The sequence below is a fragment of the Chenopodium quinoa genome, unplaced genomic scaffold, assembly GCF_001683475.1.
Source record: "Chenopodium quinoa cultivar QQ74 unplaced genomic scaffold, ASM168347v1, whole genome shotgun sequence".
NCBI classification, from domain to species: Eukaryota; Viridiplantae; Streptophyta; class Magnoliopsida; order Caryophyllales; family Amaranthaceae; genus Chenopodium; species Chenopodium quinoa.
In genome coordinates, this window is record NW_018745470.1 from 1,026,453 (window position 1) to 1,040,774 (window position 14,322).

At 33.8% G+C, this 14,322-nt stretch overlaps 2 protein-coding genes across 2 annotated transcripts; one reads left to right on the plus strand and one right to left on the minus strand.

The window, feature by feature from the left end:
- Positions 1 to 925: 925 nt before the first annotated feature.
- Positions 926 to 1,492, minus strand: LOC110715137. The gene has a single exon (XM_021893710.1). It carries the CDS (start codon positions 1,490 to 1,492, stop codon positions 926 to 928), a length of 567 nt encoding a protein of 188 aa, XP_021749402.1.
- Positions 1,493 to 7,088: 5,596 nt separating this feature from the next.
- Positions 7,089 to 12,365, plus strand: LOC110715058 (protein CHUP1, chloroplastic-like). The gene is made up of 6 exons (XM_021893630.1): positions 7,089 to 8,673; positions 9,310 to 9,441; positions 9,541 to 9,722; positions 9,841 to 9,952; positions 11,691 to 11,825; positions 12,003 to 12,365. Exons 1-6 carry the CDS (start codon positions 7,417 to 7,419, stop codon positions 12,138 to 12,140), a joined length of 1,956 nt encoding a protein of 651 aa, XP_021749322.1. The 5' UTR covers positions 7,089 to 7,416; the 3' UTR covers positions 12,141 to 12,365.
- Positions 12,366 to 14,322: the final 1,957 nt, after the last annotated feature.

The window sequence follows — 14,322 nt, forward strand, 5'->3', positions numbered from 1 at the left end:
TCAAAAAATACTTAGCACCACACGATGAGGGAACTTTATAAGACCCCCACAAGTCTATATGAACCAAATCAAACAAGCAACTAGCCTTATTTTCACTGACAGGAAAACTATCTCTAGATTCTTTTGCCCGAGGGCATACATCACACACGTTATTATTCTTTCTAATTGAGTTACTCACAGGCGGAAGTAACTTCAAAACTTTCTCTGACGGATGACCCATGCGTTGATGCCAAAGATCTACCACACAATCCACTGCTAGCACCTTCACTTGCGGCACACCTCGGAAAAAATAAAGTCCGTTTTCTCGTTCACTCACGCCAATCACCATCCTCGTCGACTGGTCCTGAATAACACAAATTTTGTTAGTAAATTGTATTGTACATCTTGACTCATCACTTAACTGAGTAACAGAAATTAAGTTACAATTCAAATTTGGTACAAATAAAACATTATAAATAACAAGACCACCCTCTAGTGTAACCGAACCCAATTGATTTGCGTTCACCGTTTGACCATCCGGTAATCCTACTGGACAATTTTGAATTGTTTTAATGTTCCTCATAATTGACAAATCATTCGTCACATGATTAGAGGCTCCGGTATCTACGATCCACGGGACTTTTGTCTTACCTTCTAAGCGAGACTTAGATTTATTACTCAACAATTCAATGATTTGTTGAGCTTGGTCAGAGGTCACACCCGCAAGACCTTGCGTAGGAGAAGACTGATTGCTACTGCCTGCTGCACTGGTGTTATTCACGCCCCCTTGTACAACGTTAGCTCGATGAGTGGTGTTCTTAGAAGCATTATTTCACCCCCCACCACGACCACCGTTTCCTCCCCCACGGCCACCTCGTCCTCGGCCTCTACCTCCTCTACGATTCTCGTCCCACCATTCCGGAAACCCGATCAGTTGATAACAACCTTACTTATCATGTCCTTCCCGATTGCAATGGGTGCAAAAGGGTCTTTCACCATCACCCGAGGTCGACTTAGGGCGCGAGTCCACCTTAAATGCCATGACATTATCCTTTGTTTTTCCATCCCGAGAACGAAGTCTCTCGGTATTTATCACAGCCTGATATGCATTATCCACATGAGGCAAGGGTGTTTGCACCAATAATTGAGCCCGGATTGCCTCGTATGGATCATCAAGTCCAATCAGAAAATAATGCAAGTAATCTTCATCACGAATGTCACTTACTTGATGTGCAATATTGCACGTACATTGCCCGCAAGAGCACTTGGGAACCCGGCAGTATTGTAGCAGCTCCGTCCATATTTTGGATAATCGTCCGAAATAATCTGTCACCGACTCCGTGGTCATCTGTTTACACTCTCCTAAGGAATTCTTCAATTGGCAGACTCTTGTACCACTTACAACGCAATAACGCTGTTGAAGATGCACCCATAACTCACGCACATCATCATAATCTATGATGGTTGGACGCAAAGCATCATCCAACGTATTACTAATCCACGAGACTAGCATAGAGTTCACAGCAATCCAGTGCTTTCGCTTTGTAGAATCGGCTGCAGGCTCCTTAATCGAGTATCCACAAACCCAAACTTCCACTTAGCAATTAAAGCTCGACGCATAGCCTTCGCCCACTCATCATAATTCGCCCTTCAAAGCTTAATCGGGGTGATAATTATCCCAGGATGATCATTCAATCCCAGGTTATACTCAAGATCAACAAGAGGTGGTGGCGGAACATCATCATCCTTCGCCATCAGCAATTATGTTTGAGGAAAAAAAAATTTAGGTATTTCTAAAACCTAGCTCTTGATACCATGTCAAATTAACTCAATACCTCAAATCCTCATTATGCCCCAATGGGCAAATATATAATGGTACAAGATATTCCTAATTATCTTAGGAATAATATCAAATCAAATATTAACATAAAGATAATTAAGGAAACCTAACAATATTTCCTAAATATTATCTTTACATAATTACAATATTATCTCAACACTAATTCATACATGAAATTTCTGTAATTATCCTTTATTAAAGCTTTATTACTGTATAAAACTTCACTAGGAATGCTACATTAACTATTTCTCTTTCATATCATGACATTACTCGCACTTTTATACTCCTTTTGTCCCTAAATAAAATTTTCATCTATCTTTTATAATACTTTTAGGAAGATGAAAGGTAAAACAAGATGTGGGGTTTGGTTGATTAATGGGAAACATTATAAAATATAGAGGGATTTGAATTATTAAAAGTTAATAAACTATGATAGAGATGAAATAAGACTTTCATTCATGAACATGCTTTTAGGTGAAGCGAATAAGAGCTTTATTTAGAAACAGAGAGAGTAATATTTACTGCAAATTAAAACCAAATTTGCTTACAAATCTTTTTCAATATGCTCAAGTCCAAAAGGCATTTAGGATCACTGTAAATAGCCACCAAGGTACGTTTATTTAATATCCGTTTTGATAGAGAATATCCATAGAATATTCTCATCCTAGGTTTAGGATATATTTTGTATAAGATTATCTTTGATATCTGTACATATCTTATAGTTACCTAATATGATTAGGTTTCTCATTGTAACCATATAAATATTGATCAATGGAAATCACTCGATCAAGAAGTTTACATTATCTGACATGGTATCATAGCTTAAGTTTTTGGTTGAGTTGGTCATTTAACATGGTATTACTAACACGTTTTATTTAATATGAAATACTTTGTATTACATATTTACATCTATATTTCTTCAACCAATAACTTAAGCTTCCAACATTTTCCGAACTCAATCCAAGTGCATTTGTGCGTTAGAGAAACACAACAATCAGATTGAAGAATGTGGAATGATTATTAACAAGAGTCCAGAAGACAATATGAATTATCTCAACACCAAAACCTATGTTTTTCGTCAACATAAACTTACAAATGGTCACAAGCAAGCACGAATCTAGTACAAACAAAGTAACAAATTAAACAACGAGACAATCGCACTTTAACCCCAATAGTGAGAGACTACGACTTTTTTTCGTTGCGTCCAAAAATCATGGAAGAGATTATTAAAGCTCAACACATCAATTGGGCCAGGCCTATTGCCAACTGCCCATGTCATCCTCAATTTTTAGAAGCCCCCAAAAGTAGCCAAGCAGATACACCAAGCTTCATTTCTTGCTCAGTCAAACAAATTGAAATAGGCAAATCAATAGTTAAAATGTGTTAGAGGACCATCAAGAATATATATGTTTTATAATACCGGGCGTGAATTAATTTCACTTTGAAAGAGGGCTGGATGAGATTCGAACCCGTGACATTTGTATCACGCTGGTTTCGATACTATATTAATGGACAAACTCAACCAAAAGCTTAAGTTGATGGGATGGTTAAATAAAATCTTACAAAAATACAATTTTGTTTACAATAAACTCAAATTTACAGGGTTTTTTTTAAATCAAGACTTTAAAAATAGAATCTTATTTACAGTGCATTCAATATACACACAATTCCGACATATATATACTTTGTTATAAATAAAAACAAACAAGTGGTAGTATCCAAATAAGGTACAAAACCCAACCAAAAATATATAAACCAACTACTCCGTAGAAACTAAACATGATGATGTCTCTCTATCCATGAAAAATACAATTTAACATTGACCTTACCTTGTGAATTATGTTTAAAAATCTACAAGGTTAAATTTAATCGTCATATTAATAGTTCATCAAATGTTTTTCTATTAAGGTGAAATTAATAATAAGGAGAAAGCAACGTAGCACAAACATATTGTTATAAAGATGGCCATGCAAACGGATACAATCTTAAATTAGAACCCCACCACCTTAGCAAATGAACGAGTAAGAAGGAAAACAACATCTACTTGATCGATATATACTACGCCAAATAAATTGTCCTAAAAATATAATAAAGGTAGAGTCCCTTGGAACTAGGGTACTTCATAGTAGTACATACATTTACTCACTTCCACCTTGCTTAGTTGGCCATACATGTGCTTGCAACCTCCATTTTAGTCCCTTCAATTCGTTTACATGAGTGTTTTTATTAAGGACCATGACCACCCTTCATTTATTCCTCATACATTCATTTATTCATTCATTCCCACCTCTTGATGATCATCTCACATAATTCTTACTCTTTGTCTATTTTGAACAAATCTCTCTACATTCAATGTCGACCGATGTCTCTAGGCATTCATTGGCTCGTATTTTTTCTTACATTAATGTATTAATCATACTTTTGTTCAAAATATCAATTACCAAATGGTCCAAATTATGGACCTGTCGAATTCATGATGTTTTCGTATCATTTAAATTGAACATTACATTTAAAAAGTTATCACAATTCGATACCATTTGAGAAAAATTGCAGCTGTGTTTATAATTAAAGGTCGTGCTTAGCAAATTCAAACATTTTTAATTAATTTTACTTCTGCATTATTGAAAATCACAATAATTGAACTAATTTCACATTATTCATATACTAATTGTTTTGTTGAGCTTAATTTCAATTCAGTTCATCTCCAATCAGTTCTGTTCAATTCAGTTTCCAATTTCATTCTATCATAAACAATTCATTTCAGTTTAGTTCAGTTCAATTTGGTTTATCTCAGTTCAATTCAATTCAGCTCAGTTTAGTAAATCTGAGCATGCGCTAAATGTTGTCACTAGCTTATTAAAACAACAAATATTATTATACAAAAAATGATTGAACTACTATTATAACGTCAAAGCTTTACACTTCGTACAATTTTTATTAAAACAAATGTTAATAAAGTTATAAAGACATTAGAGTACGTTATTGAGAGTAAAATTCTAATTCATGCAATTATTCATCATATCTATATAATATTTATAAAAAAAAAAAAAAAAAAAAAAAAAAAAAAAAAAAAAAAACTTTCCAAAAAAAGTACACATGACCAATAATTAAAAAGTTAAATAAAAACTGGGAGCTTAACCACCATTCCAATATGACATTAATGTTTTTTGTTTTAGGATGAAAGATACTTAGTAATAAAATCTTTCATATATAGGTGATTTCAATAGATTTAGACAAGTAATTTTTAGCTTCAAAACTTTTAAAGCAATAACATGTAAGTAGTATAGACATTCGCTTACGGCAATTCACAAATCATAATAGAAATCATATTAATATAAGTTATTATTTCTCTATTTACAAATTTTTAAGAGTATTTACTTCAAACATTAAGCAACTAATAATCATATTATGACATTAATTTCCATTAAACAAAAAAAAATATCCAAAACATAAAAAACACTAGTTAATAATTAATATTCCCTCCGTCCTTAATACAATGCCTCTTTTAAGCATTTATTCCTCACATAATAAAGAGAAAGAGACATTGTATTAAGGGACGGAAGAAATAATGAAAAGAGGAAATACAATATATTTGTATAATTAATGTTACTCCGTAATTGCTAAACCACTAACTAGAAAACAGAGAAACGGAAACTATACACGAGTACTTAACCAGGTTAGCTAGATCTTGTGTTTAAATAAGATTATGGACAAATTAATTATAAAGATCTAAATAATGTTAAAGTCATGGATAATACAAATTCTTAAATGGACCTGGTTCACATTAATTCATTGTGAACCATTAACATCAGGAAAACTATGGTTGTTTTATTAGTTAAAAAAAGAGTCACTATAATAGAATAAAGGTCTCTATGTTGAAATAAAAGTCATTTTGGTTATATATAGGCTATAAGAGGTTAATTTTTTTAATAAAATATTTTATATACGGATTAATATGAATAATAAAAGTCACTATGTTAAAATTAGGGTCATAACGTTATACTTTAAGTTCACAATAATATTTAACATTATACTAGTTTTAATTAAGATTACTATGTTAAAAATAGAATTACTATGTAAAAATTAAAGGTTACTATGTTCAATATAATGTCATTGCGTGTGTATAATCCTCGGGTCCACAATAACATCATTGTGGACCAGGTCCGCATGGATAAATGGTGACCAAACTAACCGTTGACAACACAGTAACCAGTCAAATAATAATCCTATTAATTATAACAAGTACACAACATGAAGCGTGACTAAAAGAGCGTGGAGCCACCTCAAGGCTCAAATTGTGTCCATATCTAATTCTTCCACTAATAATAATTATTTTAGCATTAAAAATAATACGAGTAAGAAATTTGTACAATTTTTTTGTTTTTTTTTAACCAAAAATTTGTACACATAAATATTCCCATAAACTAACAAACTACCTTTTTGTAATTAGGATCAGACAAACATAATAAACTGAAAATTTCCATGTACAGGAGGACCATCACACTGCTTCATGACTTCATCTAGTCCCTTAACCAAATTTATTTCTTTTTTGGTAAACCCTCAAAATAAAATTAAAATTAGAAAAAACATAACTTACCAGTGCAATAATAATAAAAATATTCACCCTAAATTTATTCCGTCTTTAACATCTTGTAATCAAATCTATAATACGTTGCGTGACATGAATATTCATATACTTCGTATCATACGTTGCATTATTTATGTAATGGTATCACATGTATAAATTAAGGGCATGTTCTCATAAACTGAATTGAATTAAATTGAACTGAACTGAAATGAAATGAATACTTTATAAGAGAAGGAAATTAGGAGCTGAATTAAACTAAAAATAAACGTATGAGAACACACCCTAAGTTTTATCAAACAACTTAAAAGACTATTTTGTATGAGTAAATTAAACTAGTTGTTAATGATGTCATACTTGATACACCTTGTACTTGAGTAATTCATGTGACAATATTATTGCAACACAAGTTTGGACACGTAATTAAAAATCAAAGGAATCATTAATTGTGCTATTGAATGATTTGATTTTCTAATTTGATTAAACTTTAACCTTATCCTTATGTACTCAGTATACTTTAAGTGGGGATGAGAATGATAATGCCAAATTTACCCCCTCCTGCACTGCTCTACGCCTCTACCCCCGACACGTAACTCATGCATCGGACCTAACTGATCACAAAGACTCAGTTTAACTCGACTCGATTCAATCCAACCCAACCCTACCCAACCCAACCCAACCCAACCCACGACCATAGATAAATCTTTCCTTTTTATGAATAAAAAAATTTCTATTCTCCGACTTTAATTTAAAACTCAAATAAATGACTCAACTTTCTATTTGTATATTTGTATCTCTCTCTCCTCCCTCCCCACTAAAATTCAAACTAGTATACACAGAAACACGACCGTTCCTCGTTTTCTGTGCTCCTCTTCTTCACACTTTCTCTCTCTGTTAACTCTTCACTTTTTCTCTCTCTTCCTTAAACCCTTTCCTCACTTCCAAACTCCCATCACTTCAATTCCCACCATCACTCCAATAACACCAACTCACACGGCCGTGTTAATTTTAGATGGTAGCAGGCAAAGTAAAGTCAGCAATGGGGTTACAAAAATCCCCAAAACCCTCAAAACCACCAGCATCACCACAACCACAACCACGGTCAAAACCACCGTCACCCTCCCACAACTCCGCCGGAAAATCCTCCTCCCAAAAATCCACCGTCTTCAACCGCTCTTTCGGCGTCTACTTTCCTCGCTCCTCCGCCCAAGTCCAACCCAAACCCCCCGACGTCACCGAACTCCTTAAACTCGTCGAAGACCTCCGCGACCGTGAGTCCCGCCTTAAAACCCAGCTCGTCGAGCAAAAACTCCTCCGTGAGTCCGCCGCCATTGTACCCTCCCTCGAAGCGGAGATCGCTTCGAAGAGGGCGGAAACTGAAAGGTTTGCACAGCGTGTGGTAGAGCTGCAATCCGAGAATGAGAAGCTCATTCGCGAAAGAGAGATCATGAAAGATATCTTCGAGCGGGAGACCAGAGAAAAGGATATCAAAATAGCCGAGTTAATGTCGGAAATTGAGGATGTTAAACAGCTATCCTCTTCTCAGAGATTCCAGGGGTTAATCGAAGCTTCTGGAAAGTCTAATTTGATTAAGAATTTGAGTTATCGGAAATCCGGGTTTTTAACTGCCACCCCCACGACCTCTACCTCCTCTTCCTCTGCCACGGTGTCAGCTAAGGAAGGCGGCAATGACGATCATCGCTCTAATGTTCATTATCCGCCGCAGCAGACGCCGTCGTATGCGGTGGCGGAGATTGAACCGCCACGGCATTCGCGGTGTAGCTCGACGGATGAAATTGCAGAAACTTCGGAATATTCCTCTTCATTCGTTCGATCCCGGATTCCGAGAGTACCAAAACCTCCACCCAAGCGTTCGTATTCTGACTCACATTCTAATTCCAATTCACATTCACATTCTTCCTGCTCATCTTCGTCGTCGGATGTTCGTAAATCGACGGACAGCATTACCGCACCACCACCTCCACCACCACCGCCGCCACCTTCAACATTGAAATCAGTTCCTCCACCACCGCCTCCTCCGGCGAAAAAATCTCCGGCGCCACCACCTCCGCCGCCTCCGGCTCCGGCGAAAGGTGTAAAATTTATGAGTTCGAAAGTTAAGCGAGTGCCGGAAGTGGTAGAGTTTTATCATTCGTTAATGAGGAGAGATTCCCGGCGAGATTCCGGCGCCGGTACGCCGGAAGTTACGTCATCGAGTGCACGTGATCTCGTCGGAGAGATTGAGAATCGGTCGGTTTATTTACTTGCGGTAAGGGGTTTTTTTTTAATTTTATAATTTTATGTCCGTTGGAGGGTGTTTTGAGTTATTTACAATATTGCCACTGAAGAGTCCTTTTTTCTGGGTTTAAATTTGACATTGACAAGACTAAAGAGTGTACTTGTCTTTATTTATGAACTTTTTTGTTTGGATTTTGGTTTAATTTGTTTTAATTCCAGCTGCTTGTTTTGATTCCATTTGATTTTCTGAAAAAGAACTTTTATACTAACAAGTTGCACTTTTTTGTTGCTTTAATTTGATTTTATTATACCAATAATTCTTGTTCTTTGGTTTATTACATAAAAAAAAGAATTTAAAAAAAAATGAAAAGAAAAGTCTTGTTGTTGGTCAAGTTTCAAAATGTCAAACATATAGTCATACACATTCAAGTTGAGATTGATTATCCAACAACCCAACATTGGTTAAAATCACTTGTACTACGTATTAATTGTACTGAATGTTTGAAATTTGAGGGAGATGGTGCTAATTAATTAACTGGCTTAATTGATTAAAGTATTCGGGTGGTTATAAATTTACAATGATCTCAGATTGTAGCTAATTATGGTTGATTAAAAGAACATTTAATTATGGATATGATAATTAATTTTTGTTTTATATTAAATCTAGATTAAGACAGACGTGGAAACACAAGGAGAATTCATCAGGTTTTTAATTAAGGAGGTTGAAACGGCTGCATTTACAGACATTGAAGATGTGGTTTCTTTTGTGAAATGGCTTGATGATGAGCTTTCTTACTTGGTATGTCACTCAATCAAAGACCCTAAGAAATATCTGTTTTGTAATTTCTTTGAGAATATGAGATAGTTTTTGCTAAATGCTTACAAATTGTGTGTTTAGGTTGATGAAAGGGCGGTTCTGAAACACTTCAATTGGCCGGAGCAGAAGGCTGATGCATTGAGGGAAGCTGCATTCGAGTATTCTGATCTTAAGAAGCTCGAATCTGAGGCTTCGTCCTTTAGGGATGTTGCTCGTCAAGCTTGTTCCACCACTCTCAAGAAAATGCAAACTCTACTAGAAAAGTATTACACTCTGAATATTCATTGTCTCATGTTCATTTGTTGCAGTTCTATGTACATTATGGAATAACATGTTGATACAACTAGCTAACGTTCTTTCATTATCTGCTAATTGAAACAGATTAGAGCATGGAGTTTATAATCTATCGCGACTGAGAGAATCAGCTGCCAACAGATTCAAGTCATTTCACATTCCTGTCGATTGGATGCTTGATACTGGATTCGTTAGCCAGGTGAATTTTTTTTCTTACATTCACTTTCCGTTTTGCTGCATTTTGTTCAACAAGCCACATTACATGACAGAAGACGGGAAAAAAAATATATTGGTAGAATTACTAGGTGAATAATTGGTTCATTATTCATCGGCGAAGAATCTTAATACTGTAATTATTGTCCTTAAGCATGAAATTGGAATGTTATGTATTCCCATTATTGAGTTCTTTAATTTATGTTAAAAATTTTGTTTAGACATGGTCCATTGGAAAAGAAGTATAAAATTACTATATTAATTAATCCCACATAAGGTAGGTTGAAATGTTGGATATACATGACCGTTGTAGTAGTTCATGCTACATATATATAATTGTTGGAACATGGTCCACTAAACCATATTATAAAAAAAAAACATATAATCTTAGCATTAATAATGAAACTAAGTGACAAAATAAAGGTAAAGATAAAAATGGTATAATGTGGGTTAAATAAACTAGAATTATGCATGCATGCGCACATGGGTAATCCCATAAAAATTGTATTAATATGGTTTGTTTTGGATCTTTGCTTAGCTTAGGAAAATAGTAAGAGTATCAGATTCTTTGGGTGAGAAAGTTGACCTTTTATGAATCCCTAAACTCCTAAAAAGCCACACTTTAGGATCCTTCCTATACTTGCGACCAGGGATCTTGAAAGTTTCTAGATTCATGTCTTGGTTGAGTTAATTAGGAAGGAGATTACTAGGTAGTGGGAAACATTGTTAATATAATACCATCCTGAGTTTGTCTGATGTCGAGTTTTTATTTGTTTGCTTGTGTGCTTGGTCATTCGAGTAATCGGGTCGTGTTCGTGTTGGAATCTGAGTTGATGTGTGCTTTTTTTGTAAAAACTTGTGGAGTATGTTGTATGTCGTATGGTTTTTTGATAATAGATGATGAATTGATCAAATACTTTAAAGGCCAAATTAGAAAATAACACCTGCAAAAAGACCCGATTTTGTTTATAACACCTTAACATTTCGAAATTTTATTATAACACCTACAAAAATCCCAAGATTTTGGTTTCACCACCCACTAACGGATTTTTGGATGGAAACCGTTAGTGGGACCCACTAGGGACACGTGTCAGTTGTTTATTGGCTTAAAAATAAAAATTAATAAAAAAAAAACCCCCTAATTTTTATTTTTAAGCCAATAAACAACTGACACGTGTCCCTAGTGGGTCCCACTAACGGTTTCCATCCAAAAATCCGTTAGTGGGTGGTGAAACCAAAATTTTGGGATTTTTGTAGGTGTTATAATAAAATTTCGAAATGTTAAGGTGTTATAAACAAAATCGGGTCTTTTTGCAGGTGTTATTTTCTAATTAAGCCTACTTTAAATGTGGGTTACTTTGCCTCGAACTATTGTACCGTGTCATGTATATCCAACCTATGTTACTTGGACTTGGGATACTCAATTTCCAACCTTGTCATATATTAGGCTGGTGTTGAAGGGTGTTATGGCATGCATTGTGAATGTTGGTTGATTTACTATATAGAGCAATTATTGTAAAATGAAGTGATTATATCTATGTTCATCAACATTTAAACCAAATATAGCCAGACAACACTTGTTTTGTGAATTGAAAATGATCCAGTACAACTGATAAAAGTTATGTAGTATAATTTGTATCATAACAATAGTCATATACAGAGTACGTAGAAACAGTCTACATCATTCATCGTTGTATTGATGTAAAAGCTTTTTCAATTGACAGATCAAGTTAGCATCTGTAAAATTGGCAATGAATTATATGAAAAGAGTATCAGCAGAACTTGAAGTTGTTGGTAGTGGTCCTGAGGAAGAGGAGTTGATTGTTCAAGCTGTCAGATTTGCTTTCCGGGTACACCAGGTAAATTTTTCCTGACTCGATCTGATGTTAGACTAAATTAATCAATGACCAATATTTGCAAGTTTAAAGTCTCGAAGATAAATTCAGAAATTTACTGCATATAATTAGCTGTTCGATTTGCTTTCGTGGTACATAATGGTGTTTAAATGATCTAATTTTCCCTTCTTGTGTGATTAGTTTGCAGGAGGATTCGACACAGAAACTATGAGAGCATTCGAGGAGCTGAGAGACAAGGCAAGATCGTGCCATGTACATTGCCAGAACCAGCAGCCGCATCAGCAACAGAGGCTTATGTACCGATCTATGCCCTGCTAGATTATTCTTCTGCAGCAAACTCAGCTTCAGAAATTCATCATATCATCATTCTTTTGTTGTTGTAAAGTTAAAAAATGTCATGTTTGTGGAAGTGAACATCAGAAGTAGCCCTTTTGTGCTTTATACATGTTTTTTTTTTTGCCTAATTTACTTTATTTGTTGTAGTGGCTCTTCTGATATCACAATGAAACTGTATCGAGAAATATAATGAATAATTTCGTAAAATTCCTAGGTACCTTTAGAACTCGCAGCATTATAAGAAATCGAAATCATGAAGAACTCGTTCCTACAGAATATTTGCTACTGATTCAAAAACTTTTAGTAACACCAAAGAGAACTAACCTTACAGGATAAAATTTGATCTAAAGTATTACTAGAATTATTAGTCCATATCATATAAGTTGCTGAATTTTAACGTTTCAGCAAAGTTTTTTTCACAACGGAGGATTGCATATTCAGTACTCGTACTTTTGTTAAAGCAATAGAGACATTCGTATCAAAAGGAGCAACGTAAAGCCTTTCATGAAGATGGTATCTTTCCAAGTTTAAATAAATAAATAAATAATCTTGGCTTTATCAATGTAAAGCTTTCCCATATTACAAGGTGTTATTGTATCAATTTTCATGACATGGTTTTACTTCTCAAGGATGAGACATAATTTAATATAGTTAAGAGTACTTTAGTTGAAACAAAAAACAATAAAAGAGATTGAATCCAATTTCTTTGGGAAAAAAGTACATAAGTAATTAAAATTCAATAATTGGGTTAAAGAGTAAAAAGATTGAAATATTTTAGTTTCCCCATTCCTTAATTTGATAGAAATTAACATTATACATGAGACAAATTTACAATTATTTGCTCGCTTGGTGTTTTTTAAGTGTCATATTTTGACTTTTGCACTATTAACTTTGACCAATGTTTATACTTTATACAAAAGATTATATTGTACATAGTTATATGAATACATGCTGAAAATTGGAATCATCTTGAGGTATAATTTCCAAATGTAAACTTTTTAAAATATAATACGAGTACTTGGTATACGTTTATTACAAAGACTAGAATAGACCCGGTCTACAATAAGTTATGTAAATGTGATTATATCATACGAGATGTGATTATATTACTACAAAAGTGATTATATCATTTTAAAACTGTTATGTAAATGTATAACTAAAAAAGTGAATTTATCATTATAAAAAGTATCAAATAGTAAATTACATCATTCAAAACAAGATTTTTAAATTTTATCATCCTAAAGATAATTATATAATCTTATTAAATGGTTTAATATGAGATTATATTATTCAAAATATGACTCACAAAAAGATAATTATATCATCTAAAAGGTGATTATATCATCCAGAATGTGATTATATTATTTGAAAGTGTCAAATTTTGGGACTACAATAATTTATTGTAGACCGGATCCATACAAGACCTATTGTACGTTTATTAATAAGATCAAAATTCATGTTGTAAAATGTGCCAGTCCAATTGTAGTGTTTAAAGGATATTGTAAATTTTGTAATACCATGAAACTCTATATGTCCCAATTTGTTTGGCCCATTGTGTTCTTATGAGTCAAACTTTAAAATTGTTGAATGGTTATAAATATTTACATTTTAAGGCGTAACATATTAATTGTGAAAAGTCAAATAGGAAAAAAATAGTTACATCAAGTGTGTTAATGAAGAATTGACACGGTACATGTTTTCAAGTTAGTATCCAAAGGTAGTTACAAAGCTAAAATACAAATTAAAGGACTTTTTTAAGTCTGTATAAGCATGACGCATGCCTGAACTAAGGAATGTGGACAAAGCAAAATTGGTCTACATTATGGATCTAAAAATGTGCTTTAATTTATTTGTTGTGCTTAATTAGATTGCATCCTAATTGATTAGTCATTTTGCTTAACGGATACTACACTAGTAATCTATAGCATAATTATAAAGGTTCAATCATATTTTTAGGTAGAATTGTTGATGCCTAAGAACATAATTCTAGTAATCTAAAGTAAGCTAAGATCCTCAATTCTTCCTGACTTCACCATTGGGTAATTGATTGCCTGTTTCAAATTTAAATAATCTGTTCAATCATTTGAAGTATAATTGTTTATGCCTCAGATCATGATCCACTAAAGTTCTTAGATTTTTTTATGGCTATCACTAATGACAAAAT